We start from the raw sequence: 22618 nt of genomic DNA, 5'->3' as shown, positions 1-22618 counted from the left end.
CCTGCCCTTTCTCCTCACAACACTCAGCTTTAGCTGACCTATTAGATATTTTTGTCTATTATCTGCCTGCCTCCACTAGAATGTAAGCCCCACGAGGGCAGCCATTCCTGTCCGTTTAAGTCACAGCTTGTACCCTCAGTGCCTAGAACAGGTCCCGGCGCACAGTAGGTGCTCCACAATGTCTGTCCAAAGCGTGACTGTGTAAAACACTTGAAGTGGTGCCTCTGACATGGCAGACGTTCATAAACGGTTGCTGAATGAATCCATCAATGAATCAATGCATGAAGGCATGAATGAGGAGGTGAACCCCATCCCATCTTGGGTCCTAGAGCTGCCCTCTCCCCCATCCCACCCCCAGAAGACCTGGGAACCAGCCATCGGCACAACCACAGGAACTTTATTTACAAACACAAGGCTGGGGCCGGAGGCGGGTGGGAAGGTGGACAGGGGCAAGGCTGGAAGCCTCCTACTTCTGCTCCCGCCTCCAGACGATGACCATGCCGCTAGCGTCGCTGGAAGCCAGCAGGCTCTCATCGCAGTTGAAGCTGACATCCAGCACGGGCGCGCTGTGGCCCTGCAGCTTGTTGACGGCGGCCTTGGCTGCCCGCTCCACGTCAAAGAAATGCACGCACATGTCCTCGCTACCCGTCACTGCCCAGATGAGAGAAGACCATCAGGAGGTGCTGCAGGAGGCAGCGGGGTGCCCTGCGTGTGAAGTCTCTGAGGCGTCTGAGGTGTTGAGGGATTTGTGTCCAAGGTGTGAGGTCGCGGGGCTGGGGGCTCTGGGGTGGACCATCCCTAGATGCAAGGTCACCTAGCTGTTTTGGCTCTGCGTCCAGAGTGTGAGTTCTCTGAGCTCTTTGTTGGCGGTGGGGAGGGGTCTGTGTCTTAGGCTGTGAGGTTTCTGGGCTGTTTGGGGGTCTGTGTTCAAGGTGTGAGGTTGCTGGGGCGGGAGAGTTCTCGAGGCCCAGGAAGTCAGGGCATTAGGATGTCGTGATAGCTGAGCCAGGTCAGCACCAGCCCTGGTCCCTGCCCCTCCCTGGCCATCCAGACACCCCGACCCCCTGGGACTCACCCACACAGGCCCCCTGGCGGAAGGACATGAGGGGGCAGAAAATGCTGCGCACGAGGTGCGAGCTCTGCTCAATGGGGAAGCTTCTCTTCAGCTGCAGGGTCCCCTCGTTGTCCACCACCCTGAGAGGAGGAAGAGAGCGGGTCAGGGGGCAGCCTCAGCCCCAGAGGGGGACGAACGGTGGGCCAGTCTGTGTTCCCACCCCTGCACCTGAGGTCTTTTCAAGGTTCATGAAATCCAGTTTTGAGACGACTGCATAAACCTATAAAGCACGGGCTGGTGTATGAGTTAGTGACAGTTTGGAAACTGTATCTGTTGATACAAATGGGGAGCCTCTGTTGTTTAATTCACTAGTTTCTTTTCCTAAGGGTCCCTAAGAGATCCTGATTTAGGACGGGCACAAAGAGAGGGAATGACTGACCAAACTACAGCACCCCTGCACCGTGGAATACCACATGGCCATTCAAAGGAATGAACCCGAGCTACTGCAGGGAGCCTGGGGCATTTCCACAGGCAGTTTGGTGAGAAAAGCATTCCAGTGTGCAGCCCAGGCTGAGAACTGCATTTAGATGACAGACATAAGTGAGTGGGGATAGTAAAACTCCCAGCTTCAAAAAAAAAACAAAAACAAAAAAAGAAAGGAAGGAAGGGAAAGCAGGCCACTGCTCTAAGGGGACTCTAGTCTATTTTATGGCTCAGTTTGCTCATCTGTAAAATGGACATGATTACAGCACCCACCTCACAGGGTTGCTGTGAGGATTAAATGAGGGGATATGTATAAGGTACTTTGAACAGGGCCTGGCCCAGCAACTGCTACACACATGGTAGCTACTGCTATTACTATTACTGCTCCTATTGCATTACTGCTCCTATTGATGTCACCATTATCATATTATTACTATTATTAGGAGACCGGACCTCCCCCCTCAATGAAGTTAAGCTCCATGGCTTAGTCTGCTGGGGAGACAGGGCTCTCGTACCAGTCTGACAGAGGCGGCAGGCCCCCCACCTCCAGGCGGCCCAGAGAGGAGACCCACCTGTAGAGCAGCAGCTTGTTGAGGCAAGCATTGATGAGCAGCGAGGGGTCCCGGGCCTCGCGGCTGACCCAGGAGCGGGCGGAGATGCTGGTCACGGGGCTGCCCTCATGCACCACCAGACGCTTGGCTTTGGTCAGCTTCCCTGTGGCAGCAGAGGGAGGGGAGGCAGTGGTGAGGGCTGGGGCTATGCACCAGAAGGGTGAGAGTGTGAGCAGCCGGATGCAGGCCTAGGGTCTGCCTACCTGTGGCCATGTCGAAGAGGAAGGAGAAAACACTGCCACGGTCATCACCCGCCCAGAGCAGCCGGCCAGGGGCATCAAAGGACAGAGCGAGGACACGGCCTGTCAGCTTGCTGGAGCCACCCTTCACTTTCTTGCCCGTGGAGATGTTCATGACGTGCACGTTGTGCTTGGCATTCCCCACCTGTGGGTGAGACCCGCACACCATCACCCTGCTCCCAGCCAGTCCCTCCTTGAATCTGACCACAGCGGGGCTGCTGTCGATGGGACTGGCTGATCCCTACTGGACTCTCATCACAGTGAGGGTGGGCCGGCAGACTGGAAGGTGACTCAGGCCGGTAATCCTCCCCAGCCAGTCCCTCTTGCAATCTGACCAGAAGAGACAGCTGCTCCCAGAACTAAAGGGGCCTGCCTGGTCCTTCCTGGAGCCTTGACTATACTAGGGCGGCGGCTGCTGCTACAGCTGAAAGGATCCCAGAGCACGGGCTCACTGGGCCAGCTCCCCCTACTCCCCGCTCAGGACCAGGCCAGACTTTTCATTTCCTTCCCCTGCCCTCTGACTCTCTATCCGGGTCGGACCACCGTGACGCTGCCACTGAGATGAAACAAGGTTTCCGACTAGTAATCCTGCTCCCCAACCAGCAGCCCCTGCAGTTGGAAAACGGTAGGACTACTCCTGATGGGACCGTGACCCTACCCCCAGACCGTCCCCCATCCCCGGAGTCTACCACAGTGAGGCCATCCCAGACCAAGAACCACGTCCCCAGTTCTGCCCTGTTTCCCTCTGAGTCTGGCCAGAGGAGGACGGAGGCGATGGACTAGAGGGGACCCCCTTATCCCGACTCCCTGCGACAGCCCTCCTGGCCCGGCATCCCGCCCTCGGCAAGGGGGTGCTCTGGAGCCTGACCACAGTGAGGTTGTTGTTGACCGGCTGGAAGGTGCAGCAGAGCAGTTCGGCGCTGTCGGGGTCAGGGATCTCCCGGATGCAGCGGCCGTCCTCAGAGGCCCAGATGCGCATGGTGGCATCAAGCGAGGTGGACACGAGGATGTCGTTGGAGAGGGACCAGGCGAAGTCGGAGACCCCGCGGGTGTGGCCCCGCAGCACTCGGAGCACGGTGGGCGGGGCGGGCACCAGCTGGCACAGCGAAATGCTGCCATCAAGCGAGCAGCAGGCCAGGCGGTGCCGGTCGTCATTGGCGAAGCGCACCCTGGGGACTGCAAGGCCAAGGAGCCATTTGTGAGAGCCGGCACGCTCACCGAATGCTTTCATTTACAGAAGGTTCTGACGTGTGAGCCAAGGGCCGGGACCCACTGCACCAGGCACAGTGGCCTCAGCAACGGGCCTTTCCTTGGCTGAGAAAGAGAGTTGGAACCCCAGAAGGCCCTCTGCCCAAAGCTCCCTAAATCTTGGCAGGTACTTTACGGATTGCAAATGACTTCTGCAATGCGAAAAGCCTTCTACATCTCAGTAAGCGCTTTACAGTTACCAAGGTCTTGGCAGTTTGCAAAACCCACTCTGCCCTTTGCAAGGGGATTTCTCCGCAGCAAAGGTTTTAAGCTCATTCAAGCGACTCATGACCCCAGAAGCCTTCTGCAAAGTGCTCTTTTAAGCTGCTGAGCCCCTTTATGGTAGACAAAGTAACCAAGACTTTGCAGATCACTTTGCAGAGGGCTTTTAGGTTTTGCGAAAGGTGTGATGAATAGCAATTCCTCCCTCAGAGGTGGGCCTGAGACTCTGCATTCCAAAAAAGGATGCACTGGGTGGTTGTCACCCAGTTGTTTGGGCAAATGCGTGGTGACGGGACCCACCATCCACTGGCTCACCTGCCTCATCCACGTGCTGGTCAAAAACATGGTACATGCCCGCAAAGGCGTAGTTCTCGCTCAGCGATGTGTCCCCGGCCATGGCTCGACTTGCTTCTGCCGCTGACGTGGGCACCACGCTGCCGGGGGGCCTAGGTCCCAACAGGAGTGAGGGGTGAGAGGAGGGAGGTACTAGCGTTTGGCCTGCCATTGCCCCGTGGCTCCTCTCCTCCTCACAAACCTTCAGCTGCCCCTGGTGCATACCTGTCCTCATAGACGGCACGGTTCATTTGTGCCTGCAGCTGGTAGGAGCCTCGGCTGACGGAGCGGCGGTGCCCACGGGCCCCCAGGGCCCGAGGGTCATCCTCGAAGTCCTGCAAACAGAGGGTCAGGGTAGGCACACCTTGCAAACAGCCCTCAAGAACCTATGGGATTTAGAGTTTTCAAAATATACCCAGAACCACGGGACTTCCCTGGTGATCCAGTGGTTAAGACTCTGCGCTTCCACTGCAGAGGGTCAGGGTAGGCACACCTTGCAAACAGCCCTCAAGGACCTATGAGATCTAGAGTCTTCAAAATATACCCAGAACCATGGGACTTCCCTGGTGGCCCAGTGGTTAAGACTCTGCACTTCCACTGCAGAGGGTGCAGGTTCGATCCCTGGTCGGGCAACTGAGATCCCGCATGCTGGAACCAGACCCCTTCTCACCCCTTCCACTGCCACCACCGTCACCTGGACTACTGCGGTGGCCTCTGCACTAGTTCCCCTGGTCTCACCCTTGCCCCTCTCAGCAAATACTTAACAAATGCTCTTTGAACAAAGAATGAACACTTTTCCCCCAGAAAACGACTCAGCTTTGTCTCTTGCCTCATTCAAGTCTCAGCTCAATTGTCACCTCCTCAGAGACGCCTTCCCTGAGCATCCCCATTAAAAATAGCTTCTCTCTGTCCCCAACACCTGTCCTGTTTCATTCCCAAAGTCAGCTTTATTTTTCCATGTTAGCACTCCTCACTACAAGCCATGGTAGTTATTCACTTGTTTACCTGGTTTGCTACGTTTATTGACCTACTTATCTTGTTTATTGCCTGTTTATCAACCTATTTATCTTATTGTCTGTTGATTTATCTCATACATTATCTCTTTTTTGCCCTCTGCTCATCCTAAGAGCCAGGAACAGTGCCTGGAACATAGCAGGTGCTCGACAAGTCTGTTGAGTGAATATATATGGAGGCAGATGGCGTGGGGAGGAGCTCACCTCCATGCGGTCAAGGGTAGTGCGGCTGCTGCGGACGATGCTGTTGCTATAGGCACGAGCACTTCCTGGCTCAGAGAGGGGCCCGTAGCGCTGGCCCAGCAGCTGCCCACGCAGCCTCAGGTACTGCCGACGCAATGCTGGAGGGTGCCCAGCCTTGGCATTCTCCCGCAGTAGCTGGCTGCGCCGTCGGATATATTGTGTCCGAAACTGTGGAAACGTTGGTGTGCGGTACGCATTGTACCTGCGATGGCAGGAGGCAAGGCGGGCAGCAGGCACAGGACAGAGGGAATCAATCAGCTCAGGGGATAGGGAAGGAGAATGAAGTGTGTGGCAGTGATAGGTCAGGATGGCAAGTGATCAGCAGTGGTGATGGGGGTCTCTCTGGTGTTGTGATAAGGGTGTGTCCACAGTAATAATGGGCATGGCAATGAGGGCAGTGTGGGCACAATGGAGGCAGTCTGCAGTTCTGCTGGAATTGGTATGGGGTGACTGAGTCAGTGTAGACAATAATAGGGGCCAATCTGACATGGTGACAGGGGTTACTGTGGGGCAATGGTGGGGGTCAGTATGGCGATTGGGTCAGACTGGGGAAGTGATGGTAAGAGAAGTCCGGGGGCAAAAGTGGGGAACAGGATGTCACCAGCATGGGCTCTATCACCCACCCCCAACAAAGGCTCCAATACCACAGACTCTGCGCATGCCCACATGTGACTGCATTATCCTAGCATGCTGTTTAACGACCCTCGCTTGCCAGTCATTCCCTATGGGCAAGCCCCACACCCTGCTACTGCGCATGCTCACCTCCAGCAAGCCCACTCAGCCGCGTAAGGCAAGTTCTCCGCCCTGCCTCACTTATCGCCATTGCGCATGCACCACAGTAACTTCCGCTCCCGCGAGGTTCGACCCCAAGCCTCACCTCGCGTCTACTGCTAAGACCTGCTGCCACACCGCGGCCATTCCCCGGCCTCCTCTTCCGGCGCGTCCGCCCGAGGGAGCCTGCAGGACAAGGGCCTGGAATGTCAGCGTCTCAAGTGAAGAGATCTAGATCCGCCCCTTCCGCCAGGCGATCGTTGCCATAGACACCGACTCCCTCCAGTCCAGGATGTCACGAAATCCCACCCGGCTGTTAGCATGATCACCACCCCAGTCCTGCCCTTCCCGGGCAGCGCCCGGATGATTCACAGTAGACCTGGCCCCGCCCCTCCCCGGTCACCATAGCAACGCCCCTCCTCCCGCCGCCTAGCAATCCTTGTTGGCATTCTCCACCCATCTTGCCCCCACCGCCCCCGCCTTCCCTTCTCGGGTCCAAGAGCAGGACCCGGGATCAGGGACCACCTCCGGGGCTGCCTCCCGCTCTTGAGGCTCCCGGGGCGGCCCTGAAACCAGTATCACCCTTCTCTCCTGTCTCTCTCAAGCTCCAGCAAGATGGCCGCCTGCTGCCAGGAAGAACTGCCGAGCGCAGAACAAATCGATAGGAATCCTCCCCAGGGCGTGGGAGAACCACGCAGGCGCATTAAGGGACAGTAGCTTCTGGCACAAGGATGGAGGCTCCGCCCTTTTAAGTTCTCTCCAGCCTCAGTCCCTAATGGCATTTTTTTGTGTACACAAGAACAATGTCCAGGGACCACAGGGACAGGGGCGAGTATGCGAATCACTCACTGAAAATCAGAAATATGACTTTCAAAAACAAAAACAAAAAAGAAACGAAAGGACTTTTTTTGAAAGAGCGGTATAAGCTGCTTTTTAGCAGCACAATCTTGGCCAAGCAAGATTTGAAGTGCAGAATAAAAAATAATCACACATGCAGAGGCCCCCAGAAAATTCTCCAGTTCCTAGGTGACTGATGGGCCTTCAGACACGCCCAGAGTAAAAGAGTCCTTTCTGTGTGTCTGTGTTGGGGTGGGCGGCTTGGATACTCCCAAGGAGCTTGGTCTGGGCGTGAGTCTCTGAAGGCAGAAGATATAAATAGGTACAACAAGCTTTGGGGTTTGGATCCCAGGAGGCTATCTGAAATCATCCTTATTTCAACTCCAACAAGAAGCTGCATCTCTATTCATCTTAAGGTGATCAGGATAGACAATGTACAAAGTTGGAACACAATGTTTAGTAGCTTCCTTTCGGATCTTGACTTTGACACAATTCTCATTATTGTTCAGATTATTGTATGTGTTATAAAAATAGTGTTATTTTCACACTATTTTTTAAAATTTATTTTTAAAATAAATTTATTTATTTATTTTTTTGGCTGCGTTGGGTCTTCGTTGCCGTGAGTGGGCTTTTCTCTAGTTGCCGCGAGCGGGGCTACTCTTTGCTGTGGTGTGCGGGCTTCTCATTGCGGTGGCTTCTCTTTGTTGCAGAGCACAGGCTCTAGGCATGTGGGCTGCAGCAGCTGTGGCACGTGGGCTCAGTAGTTGTGGCTCGCGGGCTCTAGAGCGCAGGCACAGTAGTTGTGGCACACGGGCTTAGTCGCTCCGCAGCATGTCGGATCTTCCCGGACCAGGGCTCAAACCCGTGTCCCCTGCATTGGCAGGCGGATTCTTAACCACTGCACCACCAGGGAAGTCCCCACACTATTTTTATAATACAGTAACCTGAACAGTATTTTTTAAAGCAACCTTAAATGAGACACAGCCAAAAACGTATTGCCCTTTGTATTCTAACAAAAATAGACTACACTGTACTGTACTGATGCAGCAACCTCCCTTGTCCAGGTAACTAAGCTATGGGTGGTCTTTTCAGGATATTGAACACCCTTTTGTTTCATGATTGCTAAATAAACTTTGCACAAACGTGTAACCACTAACATTTATTGGACAATGTGCTGGATACTGTTTAAGGTGATTTACATGTATTATCCACTTAATCCTAATAACTGAATGTTGTGGGTCCATTACTATCCCCATTTTACAGATGAGGAAACCTGAAGCCCAGGAAGTTCAAGGGTGACATTTTGTTGAACTGGACCCCTATTTGTGACCAGCATTGGGTTTACAGCTGGCCCTTGAACAACACAGGTTTGAACTCTGCGGGTCCACTTACACACAGATTTTTTTCAATAAATATTACAATATTACACCATCTGTGGTTGGTTGAATCCGCATATGCATAACCGTGGATATGGAGGACCAATTATGGGATTTGAGCATCTGTGGATTTTGGTATCCATGGCAGGTCCTAAAACCCATCGGCCACAGACACCGATGAACAACTGTATTTCCAAGTTCTTTTTTTTTTTTTTTTTGCCATAAAGGATGATACAATCAATGCCTTTCCCATTCACCGTGACCCTCCCAGGACAGAACCCCACCCCTTCACCCCACCATTCAGCTTCCAAAGAAACGTGGTGGGGGGACTTCCCTGGTGGTCCAGTGGTTAAGACTCCACACTCCCAATGCAGAGGGCCCGGGTTCGATCCCTGGTCAGGGAACTAGATCCCGCATGCTACAACTAAGAGCCCACATGCCACAACTAAAAGATCCCGCGTGCCGCAACTAAGACCCGGTGCAGCCAAAAAACAAACAAACAAAACAAAGAAACGTGGTGGGAAGAAATCACAGGAGAGTCAGCGATACAAAGGAGATCTACTGTCTCACTGCCAGAATTGATTTTTTGTTCTTGTTGTTTTTACAATATTCATGTTAAAATTTCAAAAATTATTTTAAAAACCTCATTCCTATAAGTCTATATATAAGATACTATATATAAGATACTAATGACAGGGCTGTTATAAATATGAATTAGCTATTAATGCAGAGAAAGTGTTCAGAATGACACCTGTTGCGAGAACATTTGCTGTCATTCCAGGAAGTAGTACAGTACTTTTCAGAAGGCAGTATAACCTGGTCACTGCCACAGGCTCTGACAACTATGTGGTCTTGGGCAGGTCACTTAACCCCTTTGTGACTCAGCCTCCTCATCTGAAAAAAAACTGACTCATAGACTTAGTGTGAGGACTAAATTAGTTAATATTTTTAAAGCTTAGACAAGCATCTGGAACAGAGAAGATATCCACTAAATGCTGACTACTGTTGGTTGTTTTAAAAACTTTTCCCGATAACAGATCCATCTGCCAGAGGTAAATCTGGTGCAGAATAATGTGGATGAGAACGACCACAGCCACCTCTTGCATTTATGCGCTCTGCATTTTTTCAATTTTTGTTTTTAAACATTTACACACTCTTACTGGATTAAAAATGGGTTTTGAACAACAAGCTGATAACAGAAGGCACTTTCAGTTTGTTCGGAGCCTGGAGAGAAAGGGGCAGAATTTATGTACATGAATGGCAGGTCAGTGGGTGGGGAAAGAAGGGTCTCAGGCCTGGGGGTATCAAGTCACCAGAAGCAACTCCTGGAGGTTGTGAGTGACCTTGGTTACAATCACGACATCTAAAAAAGCTCAAGTCCATGGGGGACCACAAGTCCCACCCACTCTAACAGAGTCTGGGGTTATTTTACTGTCAAAGAGTGATGGTTGAGGGTCCTAGCTGAATGAACAAACAAAAACACGTTTGGACAGAAAAGACAGGTAAGCCAGAGCTGTTTGAAGATAATGCCACATCACAATAGTAACTTAAGTGATGGCAGAAACAGGCAGGGGCCATGGCTTTTTTGGACTCCTTTCTTCATGTGCCTCCTGCCTATTTGGCCTCCAGAGTTTATAACTGCAAAGGTGAGCATTGGACCCCACTGGCTGTGTCTGCTTTTCATTACTAACACAGGCTGAAATGAAACCTGAAGTTGGGCCTCATCCTCAGGAACTAAAAGGAGCACGATTTGAGGGAAAGCTTAGGTGGCTTGGGGTGACAAGGGTGTGCTGAGAATCAAGGCCAGAGAGCAAAATGGGAGGACACACGGAGCTGAGGTGTAACTGGCGTGTAGACCCTGAGTCCTTAATCACTTATCTCATCCCTGAGGTTTCTTCCCAAATTGGACAAGTGGGGGTTGGGACATAAGATCATAATTTAAATCTGACCATTTCCTGATAGGAAAACGTTTGCCTCTGAAGCCAAAGTTCTCACAATCCCCAAAGTCTTAATGGTGACAACTCTCCATGGTCTGAGTCAGAAACCAGATTCCTACACTTGGGAAAAGCCTCACAGACCATTTGAGCAGCCTCCAGCAAGATGCAATAGCAAGCCAGCTTTCTGACAAATATTTATCAAGCCCCTATTAGGTGCCAGGCACTGGAAAAACAGCAGTAACTCAGACAAAAGGTCCCCACTCTAATGGAACTGCCATTTTAGCTAGAAAGATAAGTGATAAATAAGATCACTTTTTTAAATTGGTGCTATCATTAAAATAGTAGTTTGGTTAGCATTGCTGAGCAGTGGGCGAAGGGGGCAGGGATGAGAGATAAATTTAAGCTGGTCACAACACTGTAAATCAACTACACTTCAATAAAATAAAAATTTTTTTAATAAAACAAAAATTTAAGCTGGAACCTGAATGAAAAGGAGCCAAATACACAAAGCTCTGGACAATGGATGTGTGGATAAGGCCAGTGAGGCCAGGAAGTGACTGATTCAGAAGAGAAATCACTCCACAGGGCTAGAACTGGAGTCACCCTACTCTTTTTTTTTTTTTTTAATTTATTCTTGGCTGCATTGGGTCTTTGTTGCTGCACGGGGCTTTCTCTAGTTGCAGGGAGCAGGGGCTACTTTTCGCTGCGGTGCGTGGACTTCTCATTGCAGTGGCTTCCCTTGTTGCGAAGCACAGGCTCTAGGTGCGTGGGCTTCAGTAGTTGTGGGACACAGGCTCAGTAGTTGTGGCTCACGGGCTCTAGAGCACAGGCTCAGCAGTTGTGGCACACGGGCTTAGTTGCTCCGCGGCATGTGGGATCTTCCCAGACCAGGTCTTGAACCCGTGTCCCCTGCATTGGCAGGCGGATTCTTAACCACTGCGCCACCAGGGAAGCCCCACTCTACTCTTAAGATCTCAATTCCATTTACCCAGTGAGTGATTCAGGGCCAGACTGAGGGCCTGAGCAAGACTGGACCCTGGGTTTGGTACCTCAGTCTCAGGTGATATAGCTACATGGGCACAGCCCTTGATTCGTCTCATTTTTTTCTGTTAATACACTGACCTACATCTGGTTGCTTTTTAAACATTAAGCCATCCTTGCTTTCTTGGGGTATGTTTCACCTGGTTTTGGTGACCGCCTGCATTTACCAAGCTCTTACAATATCCATCTTATAGAACTGTCACAACAGCCCTAATGAGGTAGGTGCAACATTTAGCCCCACTTTGAAGATGAGGAAAGTGAACCCTGGAGGGGTTTACTGCCCATGGCCACAGACAGAGAAAATATTAAAACTAGCATTTGGACCCAGGCAGGAAGTAGAACTAGACTGTTCCTTATCCTGGATACCAGAAACCACCACCCCCTGGTAACTAGCCAGGAGTGTTGACAACAGTACCCTATCCCTCTCTCACCTCTCTGTATGTCCCCCCACCCACCCCCCATCCCCGCATCAAGTCCCAAGTCAATTTCCACTCCTGTCTCTCTTCTGACCTTGTGCACTGGTAGATCGGCCCTGAAATCTACAACAGCTTCCAGTTGCTGTGAGAAGCCGACCTCTTTAGGCCTCCTCTCCAACTTCATCCCCTGTTGCTCTTACTCTATCTGGTTATGTTCCAGTTACACTGGCTTTCTTGCACATCCTTTTCAAACTGCACAAATTGTTCCTGAGATCTGGAACACTCTCTTCTGTGCCTGCAAACAAACACTTCTACTCATCCTACGCTAATATTACTGATAACAAGCACTTTGTGCCAAACACTTTTCGAAATATTTTACATAGAAAACCTTCTTTAATACTCACAACAACCCTATGAAGTTGGTACTATTATTATCCCATGTCACAGATCAGGAAATGAAGACAAAAAGATGAAGTAACCTGCCCAAGGCTGCACAGCCAGTAAGCAATGGTGTTGGATTTACACCCAGGCCACCTGGCTCCAGAATCCTTGCTCTTAACCACTACACTATTTTTTTTTTTACCACTACACTATTTAACACCAATTCCCAAGTTACTTTGTGTGAGGTTCTCCAGTGTGGATTCATAACAATTTCTTTCTCTCATCCCGCCCCCTTTGTTTTTGATCTGTCAGCAAATCCTGTCGGTTCTACCTTCAGAACGTATCCAGAATCCAACCTCTCCTCTCCACATCCACTGCTGCCACCACCACTGCTGGCCTGGACTACTGTGGTGGCCTCCTCACTGCTTCCGCCCTTGCCCCCTCCCCAAGTCTGTCCTCACAGTTGCCAGAGGGTCCTGTTACAACCCAAGTCAGCCCATGGCCCTCCTCTGCTCAGACCCCTGCTCCATCTCTCTCAGAGAAAAAGCCAAAGTCCTCCCCGTGGCCAGAGAGGCCCTACAGAACCAGGCCCCGTCACCTCTCCGACCTCACCTCCTGCCACTAGTCCCCTCGCTCACTCTACTCTGGCTGCACTGACCTTCTTGCTGTTCCTCACACACACCAAGCAAGCTCCCAACTCAGGGCCTTTGCACTTACTTGCTTTTTCTTCTGCCTCTAATTCTCCTCTTCCAGATGTCAAGGAAAGGCAAGGCTGAGATATTTGGCTGGTAAAGAAACATACCCTGGTTCGATTCAGATGTTTGCTACTTACATAGATAGCAGAAGCAAGAAGGGCCACAGATGCCAGTTCATGTCCCTCGTGCAAGGTAACACAGAAACAAAAAGGGGCCAGATGACTGCAGCGCAGATGGTAGGATACTGTGTTGCCAAGAAGCTAGTACATGCTAAGCAGTTCTATAACCTTAAATTGAGGGAGAGAAGGAACAGAAAGCCTCATACCTCACCAGAACCTCGGGAGATGAGAAACCGTCTCATGGCAGCCTCCTCGGTAGAGAGGATGTTAATGAGAAATGGCCTTGTAGCCTCTCGTGCTCTGTGTTCCGAGGATCACAGGGCGTTCTGCCAATACTTAGGTCAGCTTGCCTACATGGCCTATGAGACGTGCTAGGCAGCCAGAGCACCGTGGCGGAACCATTCCCCTACCATTCTCCCTCTAATTTCAAGTCTCTGTTGTAAGGTCACCTCCTCTGAGTCGCCTTCCCTAAACCACCTTGTGTAAGACCCCAACACTCTTCATTCCCTCTGCTTTATTCTCCTTAACACTTGTCACTTTCTATCATTACATCACGTACCAATTTATGACTTTATCATCCGTAGACCCCAATATGTGATTCCTAAGCAAAGAAATTTGTTGTTATCTGTTGCTGTGTTCCTACTATTATTATCTGGCACACGTAACAAATGCTTGCTAACATTTATTGACTACACGTAACTACCAGACACTGTTCTAGGTGTTTCCCATGTCTTGACTCATTCAATGGGTATGATCCCCATTTTACCCTTAAGGAGAAAGGTTTCTAAGAGGTCCTGGGTTTTGAAGGAAGGCAGGCAGGACCTCTGTTGCTGGGCAAAGGAATGGTCCATCTGCCTGGAGAAGCCAGAGGGGTCCTGAGGGCTGTGATTGGTGAGGAGAGACAGGAAGGGGTTCTAGGACCTGTATCTGGTTTTGTTTGTTTTTTTGGCCACGCAGCATGGCATGCAGGATCTTAGTTCCCCGACCAGGGATCGAACCCGTGACCTCTGAAGTGGAAGTGCAGAGTCCCAACCACTGGACCACCAGGGAATTCCCTAGGACCAGCATCTGGAAAATATTGTCAGATGTCAAGAAATACAAGCTAGCATTGCAGGGTTTCTTGAGGCCCTTGGAATAGAAATGCCTGTAACAATGGAGAAGGCTTTGGGGAACAGGGGCAAGCCAGCCAAAAACAGCTGACCATGCCATCCACTTCCCATGCCAACGCAAAGGTCTAACAAACCACACCCCTAACAGTTTTCTTTTAACTTTTTATTATGGAAAATCTCAAACTTACAATAGTATTGATTTAATGTACTTCCATGTACTTATCACCCAGGTTCAACAATTATAAACACACTGCATTTTCTAAACTGCAGGCTCCATAAGCATTTGAGTGGTTTGGAGCCAACTGTTGTTAAAATATAACAAACTAGAAAACATCAGGGCATTTTGCACATTTAATTCATTAAACCTTTCTTCCACTTAAATAGACAAATGCGTAGACTGTATCCCAATTTAAAAAAATGTACTTCTTACTAAGGATTGCAGTCGAAGTTTAAAATGGAGACCACAAGTTCTGTGCTTGAACGACTATTAAGTAGACAGAGTAAAGAAAACTTTCTGAATTTTACTTGAAGGAAGTTTAAAATTGAATTTAGAACAGCATATTAGAAATGTTTACACAGAACAATGCCACAGATTGTTTTCAACAATTTAGAAGGCTTAGGTTTCTTTGTGCCTTCACTGGTTATGTTAAAACCCATGTCCCATAGACTCTAAGGCAGTTCTCCGTAACCTAACACTAATACTTCTGCAGTATATTGCATACATACTCACACTAAGTGGGAAAAAGAGATTATGAAAAGCTTCAGGCCTTGTCACTGAATTTGAAATAAAACGACTTTTAGTTTCGCAGATCTCTGTGCACTTCGAATTATAAGGGATCATGCTAGCCTGGAGAGGGGTGAGAGGTGGAAGAGGAATGCAGCTGGGCAGGAACTGTGGCATGCTTTGTCTCCAAAAGCAGGAGTGGAAGGAACACTGCCCACTGTTATCCGATATGCTTTCTTACATACCTAAAGTATTTACAGCAACTTATTTTAAAAAGCTTTTTGAAAGTTTACATCCCCAAAACCAGAATGTAGGGCAAGGTGTGGGGGTAGCATCACAGACCTACCTTGTTCTAAACGTCACCTCCAGTACCGCTCTGTGAGGTGGCACTATTATTCCCATTTTGCACATGTTGAACCTGAGGCAGATAAAAAAACTAAGCTAGGAAGCAGGGTCTGTGACTTCCGCCACATGTGGTGAGAGGGGCAGGGCTTGGTATTTATTTTGGACCTCAAAATGGGTAGGGGGTGGGGGTGTCTGTGAGATGTTTGTGTCAAGTTTGGTGGGGGGTAGGCAAGATCCAGGGATTGAAAATACGAATACTTGTAGGCCAGGGGTCTGGTCTTCACAAGCTTTGGGACACAGGTTCTCAAAGCACCTTTGAATGTGTTTCTGGTCTCAGTGGGTTCTTGGGAAACATGCACACTAGTGAGATTCTGGTCAAAGTGAAGAGGACTAATAAGCTTTTAATAAGGGTTTTGAATCTCAAGCCCAGAAATTGTATTGCTGAGTATGTGCCAAAGAAAACTGTGTCTTCTAGGCCCCTTTCCTTAGAGCAAGTAAACAAGACACTGGGCCTCCCAAGACTGGATTACTACACAGCACCTTCTGAAAGGACATTTATGGTTTTTGTTGATGTCACTTAGGGGATCATTTTGTTGCAGGAACTTAGTGATTATGGGATCCTGTCTCAGGCCACATTGCGAGACGGACATTTTACTTCCTGAGAGGTAGGATGCAGAGGTGCCCCCCACCCTAGGGAGTAACAGTAGTCCTCCTGCCAGATCCCACAGCCTTAATTCCCTGGAGGCCCAGCACAGAATGCCTTAGACTGAGTACTCAACCAGTAAGGAGTAGCCACAACGTCCCTTTACCTGGGCCTGGATCAGCGGGCCAGGCAGGTCTCTGAAGTTCCCAAGTCTCCATCCACCTGGCAAAACAAATTCATGACTGGATGGGAGGAATGGTCCTGGGGCCTGTCCCAACTAGCTGGGAGGCACAGGAGACAGGCCATCAATACTGGAACTCTCACGATACAGGGACCCATGTAACCTGTCAGCTCTGGTTGCCGTTTAACAGCACCATATACTGGGTGGTTTATAAACAGAAATTTCCCATACTTCTCGAGGCTGGAGTCCTAGATCAGGGTGCCAGCATGGCCAAGCTCTCCTGGGGGAGAGCTTTCTAGATTGCAGACTGCCAACTTCTCATTGTATCCTCACACGGTGGGGAGCAGGAGATTGAAGCAAGCTTTCTTAGTGACTATTATAAGGGCACTAATCCCATCATGAGGGTGGAGCCCTCATGACCTCATCTAACTCTAATCACCCCCCACAAAGGCCTCACCTCCTAATACCATCACATTGGGAAAAGTACACATTCAGTCCATTAACACCTGCCCCATGAATGAGTGAATAAGGCAGTTTAGGATGTCCTGAAACTTACAATCTGGTGGTACTTGGCTCAGCATCTGCCAGTTAGAGGCAAAGGACATAGCTGATCAGAAACTCTAAAGAGGGTTAGAGCCCATGGGGCTCCAATGCAGGCACCAGAACCATGACTAAAGGGAGTTAAAACTGAGGAACTACCACTTTACCACTTCAGACCCTCACACCACCATGGAAGACTGAACGCCTATGGCTGATGCCTTTGCTAACTGTTTTTAACAGCTATAAACATGCTTATTAAATGCACTTGACCCCCCCCCAACAGAAAATGTAAATTGTCCATGAGGCTGAGAGACATGAGGTTAAATGACTCACTGAAGGTCAAATAAGTGGAAAGCAGCAGAGCCTGGATTTGAACCCAGGAATCAGAACCCAGAGGCTGTGCTCCTAGAACCCTGTTTTCAAACCAGGATTCTCCTGTGTCCCTCACACCAAGGTGAGTTTACTGTACCTGCCCCCACCCCCAGTATTTCAGGAGCTGGCACCACTCTTTATGGCAGGATTTAGCCTACATTCTCAGGACAATCTTGTGAGGAGGGCACCTACCTGATGCTCAGAGAAGACAGGGAGATTCAAACCCAAGCAGTCATTCCAAAGGTGACACCGAGATGATCACAACGGGACCAAGAGACCATCTCAGGAAACCCAATTCCAGCCATGAGGGGATTTCACCTGGACTCCCCACCCTTCCCACAAGCCTTATGTATACCAAAACCAATCCCAAACTCAACCAAACTTCGAACTCAAGGTCTCTACCCTTTTGGCAGTCCCTGCCCACCCCCTGACTAAATCTTTTTCTCAGTCTCCCTCTTGATCTTCTTCTATTTTTAATTTGTAATAAGCCTCTATACCTTAATTTGAGTAAGGAAAAAGCACTATCAATATCGATTTGTTTTCAGATTTCATCTTTTTAATCAACTCGGTGAAAGACATCCTAAACGCTACATGAAACACAACAGAATATTTTTTTCTTCCAGTATTAAAAAAAAATGACACACAAATATTTTTAAGAAACTTCTATATAATCAAGGCAGAGATCTGGAGTAAAAAACACCTCTAAGTAATCATGTTCTTCATTTCTTATAGTTACAGTCAGAAATTGCTTCCTAATCACGATTAAACATTGTGTACAGGTGTTTAAAATGTTCCTAGATGCACATTATTTAAAAAAATCAGTCTGGCCAAACATTTTTTGCCAGAACCAACATTCCTGAGAGCCCGAACTAAAAAACTGGTAAAAAAGGAAAAAATATCCAGACTCCACAAACGTCTCAGAATTTGTCTTTAAATGGGAGAAAAATTTAAAAAAACACATGGAACTTTCTGAAAGGTCTTTAACAAGCTACCTTGGGAGCTCTACTCAAAAAAAAAAATTGATGTAACTAAAACAGATGTTTCAGTGCAGCTCCAAAAATCTTTATAAATACAGCCATTTGGAGGGATGGTCCTGGATCAGAAGAAGTTTTATTCCTTGTGTATCTGAGAACAGTAAGAAGGGGGAGAATTGTGATGTTGGGAATAGGCTAACATGCTCACTTCCCAGGGTTGATGAGGATGCTGAAAGGCTAGACAACAGGGACACCCCTCCACCTCTTTCATGCTCAGTAGGAGTAGATGATTACAGACAAAACAGGTTTGACACCCCCCCCACCCCGCGCCAAAGCAGACTAGCCTTTAACAGGCACCTGAGAGCAAGGCCTAGGAATGGTGTCAGGTGGGCTTGTTGAGGTATGCATAGGCAGGAGAAAAATGAGAGGGACAGGACTGGTACACAGAAGTCTGCTCGGTGGCAACACAGAAGCCTCACCTACATTAGGTGTGCATGCCTCATCTCAGTTGTCATAATTATCCCTGTAATTTCCTCCTGAGTAGCGGTCATAACCACCCTGGCTTCTGGGAAAAAACATACAGAGTAGTATCACAGGAACATCTTATATACACCTTCTGATAATACTAAAAACCACGTACACTTACAAATCCTGTCACATTTTTTATGTACTATAATATAAACTTTAACGTGTAAAATGAGATATATTAAACATGAATACGAAGTAAACATCAAATAATCCCATCATGTATAATTTAAGTATAGCATTTTAAACCATATTAAACATTAGTACACACAATTAATCAAAACAGTACAATAAACATGTGTCACCGTCTACTGTACATTGCAATTATATGACCTAATAACTTGCTGTTATATTTAACCCAAATTATTGTTTCACACTTATTTTGTAGTTTCATTATAATTTGTAAAAGCAAACACTAGTAGCACCACAGTAAGAAATGTATGAATACTCAGGCAGCTGAGCTGAGATCTTGGGGAGAGGGAAGAGCACCACCAGAGTACCCCAACCCCTTGGCTACCCACCTGCCGCCATAGTCTCTGGACCTTCCATATCCATATCCATATCCTCCAGGTCGGCTGTCATACCTGCCACTTCCATAGCCCTGGTCCCCACCACCTACAACAGATAAAAAATATTCAAATGGCAATTGTCCAGCAGGCAACTCTCCTCCATATCCCATCATCAAACTTACCACTGCACTTACCTCTAGAGTAGCTGCGACCACGCCCATAGGCCCCAAAGGCACCCCCTCTTGTTCCCCGGGCCGACTTGCCCGCGTGGTCTACACGGATCTGACGACCGTCCAGAGACTAGGTGTGGGGAGACACAAGGAGGATGGATGGGTTGGTGGTCAAACAGAGCAGGGATGAGGTAAGAGCGGGCTGTGCAGGTGGGCAAAAGAGCCCAGAAATTCCTGCTGGGCACCAGCTTCTGGGTGCCACATTCCAGAACAAGCTCCTTTGACCAGAATGGCTTTATCAGGAGCTACAGAATCCCACAAAATGACCTGAATCCACCGTGTTCCCCCTGCTACTACTTACATCTTGACTGAACTCAGGTTGAGTTCTCCTCCCCACTCCTCTAAGCTGCCCGACTATTAGGGCTAGATAGACACCTCTCTTGGTTTGAGGCTTCAGAGTCCATCCCAGAAGACTCACGAGGTCCTCTCCGGGCCAGGCCCACAGGTCTGCAGACTCTACTACCTAAGCCCAGAGCAGGTCAACCATCCACAGGTGGCTTCTCGGCCTCATGCAGGACCAGTCGTCGCCTCCCAGGCAGCCCGGCTCTGTCTGCCGCTGCCCTCCACCCCCTAGAACAGAAGGCAGTCACGCTCCTGTGAGTGGGCACTGCGGAGCTTGGTGGCCGCGCTGCCCCTAGCAGACACAGAGGGAAAAACAGAAAGAATGGTCGAAGTGACAGATGGGAGCAGGGCCCCTATGCAGGTAGGCGGCCTCACCTCTCCATTCATGGCTCTCATGGCATCTGAGGCATGCTCTGGATTGGTGAAGGTGATGAAGCCAAAACCCCGGGATCGCTGAGTCTCCCGGTCCTTGACAACAACCACTGGAAAGGGGAGAGGGGAGAGGGGAGAGAGTTAAGAGGACAAGTGGCAAAGCGTGTTGGACCCTCCTCCCACCAATCCTCAATGGAAAATTATCGAGTTCTCAGTCTTAGACCTAGGGACAAAAGCAGGAGAGCATTAATGTAAAGGCCTGGGGTCCTGACCACTTTTTCCTGTTTCCTGAAACGCATGGGCCCCAGACTTTCCTCCACACACCGTCCCCATCACGTGTCTGGCCCATGTCTCACCCTCAGAAATAGGTCCGAAGCTGCTGAAGTGGTCTTCCAGAGCCTGCTCATCAGTGTTGAAGTTGAGCCCTCCCACGAAGAGCTTCCCTTCTTCAGAGGACATGGCGGTAAATTCAAGTCCTGTGGGAAGAATATGGAGAAGAGTGGAAGACGCAGTGTAGACGGGAGAAAGAGATTGGAGAAATGAGAAAAGATAAAGAGAAGAGAAGAGAACACAGAAGAGACAAAAGGAACAAAATAAGGAGTAACTACGGAGAAACACAGAAAGGCCAAACAGGCGGGAACCTACGGGGCGAACTCAGCGAGGAAGCCATTTGGGGGCCGCCTTCGCGCATGCCCACAACATCCCCCGCCACCGCGCCCGTCATTTTGTGCGGCCGCGCATGCCCAGAACACCCTTGCGCTCCCTCCTCACCCGCAAAACAAGATGGCGGCGGTAACGTACGAAAACCCCCACCCCCACCCAGGTCTCCGCTGTCGCGCGGTCACCGCCACCAGCCACGCCGCCAGCCCCTCCCGGCTTTCCTCGCACTCGGATGTAGCGCGCCAGCCTCGCACCAACCAAAAAGTGTCACCTCCGAGCACGGGACCCACCCGCCCCGAAGAAGCCCAAGCCTACGTGTCAGAAGCCGGTACTCTCCCCACTCGCGCACCTCGCTCTCGCCCGGCGTGGCACACGTCAGTGGGGCGAGGAGCGGTCGCTCCGCAAAACACACGCTGCTTACCTGGAATTTAAGTAAAAGGCCGAAGAGACAGCTACCGCCAAGAAGCCGAGAGACTGGGAAGGGCGCCGCGCGGGAAGACTCCTGATAAAGCGTACGTAGCGTCACGTCACGGATCGTCCGCCACGCGTGCCGGCGTGCGCGCTCATTGGCTGAGGCCAGTGAGGGGGCGGGGTGGGAGGAAGGGGCGGGGTGGGAGGAAGGGGCGGGGTGGGAGGAAGGGGCGGGGTGGGAGGAAGGGACGGCAATGCAAAGGGATCGATGCGCTCAGCACGCTTCCGGGAATGGAGGCGAGGTTTGTGTAGTTTGTGCCCCCGGACATCAGCGTCTCTCCACAGGCCCCAGCCGTCTTCATCCCTTACACGCACGAGCCTTTTCGCTGTAACACCCATTTCCGTCCCGGACATCACCCTCACCATCCTTGACGTCGTCTCCCCCATTGGTTTTGACGTCTTCCTCTAGGTCCCTGAGGACATAATTACCGTCCTCTGATAACCTCTTTCACCTTCTAGTCCTCTAACCTCATACCTCTCGAGGCCTCGATGTTTTATCTCCCCACTGTCCCTGACGTCATCGCCCTTCACAGTCCTTAACATCAGGCCCTTTGTTTCTTAGTCCCTGACCCTGACCCCTACGTTTCCTTCTCTGTGCCCAACATCTAGCCACCTGTTATGGGACCCTTTTCCCTGGCATCGTTCCTTCTCATTTATAACTTCAGCCCTCATCCTTACCTGACAGCCTCCTGAAGCCAGTTTCTCGAATTCCCTACCAGTGGACCGCCTGAGGTGCCTTCTACAGAAGAGGATGCTTCAATCTTCAGAAGGAGTAAATCCCAATCCAACAGAACGATTATTTGCTGTCACTCAGAGTTGCTGAACCCTTGATCCACAGAAAGGACTTTCACAATACATAATGGACTTATCCAAAGCAAAGAGTGTCTGAGCCCACTCCCCACAGTTTGTTCTTGTTCAGCCTTCTGAGTGTCTGAGCTACCTTTACAATGAATGGATTTAACAGACTTTTCGTTTCTGAACTCCCCATCAAGGAAGAATGGGTTAGTTTGCCCTCAGAGACTCTAAATATGTCATCCATAGAATGGACTTGTCCAGCCTGCTAAGGGTCAGCACCCCAAACACAGACTAGATTTAACTTTTGGAGTACAGTATGGTATGCATCCACAAAATGGACTTGTCTGGCTTTTGCCATATCCAGACTTCTATGCCCAGGATGGACGTGAAGAGATTTCACATTGTCCACATACGTGCTAGTCTTAGCCCTCTGATAATCTGAGCCCCCATGCAAAAATTAGAGGTGCTTATTTACCTCTCAAAGTGTCTGAGCTCTGATCATGTTTCACAGTTCATGACACATCGTCATGGTTGTTCTATGCAAAGCCTCTCATTTTATTTATTCTTTTATTCCTGCGCCCAACTATCATTCTCTTCCTCCCACAGTTAACTATTTTACTGGGTTTAATGTGTATCTCTTGGTGTGATTTCATATAAAATGTGCGTTTTTGTGTATGCTTTTTAAAAAAAGTATTTATTTAGGCTGCGCCGGGTCTTAGTTGTGGCATACAGGATCTTAGTTGCAGCATGCAGACTTCTTGGTTGGGGCATGCGAACTCTTTAGTTGCAGCATGCATGCAGGATCTA

The 22618-nt window shown here is 49.7% G+C and overlaps 2 protein-coding genes across 6 annotated transcripts; both read right to left on the bottom strand.

Annotated features, from left to right (window-relative positions):
• Nucleotides 1–377: 377 nt before the first annotated feature.
• Nucleotides 378–6864, bottom strand: WDR13 (WD repeat domain 13). Of its 4 annotated transcripts, none has more exons than XM_036839764.1 (10): nt 6743–6864; nt 6324–6403; nt 5408–5648; nt 4416–4525; nt 4173–4303; nt 3256–3563; nt 2352–2532; nt 2110–2251; nt 1076–1194; nt 378–651 (listed from the first exon to the last, which is right to left on the bottom strand). In XM_036839764.1, the coding sequence occupies exons 2-10, from the start codon at nt 6362–6364 to the stop codon at nt 467–469; spliced, it is 1458 nt and encodes a 485-aa protein (XP_036695659.1). In that variant the 5' UTR covers nt 6365–6403; nt 6743–6864; the 3' UTR covers nt 378–466. The 4 variants fall into 4 exon arrangements, with proteins under 4 accessions (XP_036695659.1, XP_036695660.1, XP_036695661.1 ...); XM_036839765.1 differs by having other exon boundaries at nt 6800–6851; XM_036839766.1 differs by having other exon boundaries at nt 5408–5614; nt 6743–6845.
• A 10603-nt stretch (nt 6865–17467) lies between these two features.
• Nucleotides 17468–21086, bottom strand: RBM3 (RNA binding motif protein 3). Of its 2 annotated transcripts, none has more exons than XM_036839768.1 (7): nt 20967–21086; nt 20242–20361; nt 19889–19995; nt 19136–19241; nt 18954–19047; nt 18387–18472; nt 17468–18058 (listed from the first exon to the last, which is right to left on the bottom strand). In XM_036839768.1, the coding sequence occupies exons 2-6, from the start codon at nt 20342–20344 to the stop codon at nt 18412–18414; spliced, it is 471 nt and encodes a 156-aa protein (XP_036695663.1). In that variant the 5' UTR covers nt 20345–20361; nt 20967–21086; the 3' UTR covers nt 17468–18058; nt 18387–18411. The 2 variants fall into 2 exon arrangements, with proteins under 2 accessions (XP_036695663.1, XP_036695664.1); XM_036839769.1 differs by having other exon boundaries at nt 18387–18469.
• Nucleotides 21087–22618: the final 1532 nt, after the last annotated feature.

This window comes from Balaenoptera musculus, chromosome X (assembly GCF_009873245.2).
Source record: "Balaenoptera musculus isolate JJ_BM4_2016_0621 chromosome X, mBalMus1.pri.v3, whole genome shotgun sequence".
NCBI lineage: Eukaryota > Metazoa > Chordata > Mammalia > Artiodactyla > Balaenopteridae > Balaenoptera > Balaenoptera musculus.
The sequence above is the reverse complement of the archived record's forward strand: the minus strand, read 5'-3'. Positions and strand labels throughout refer to the sequence as shown.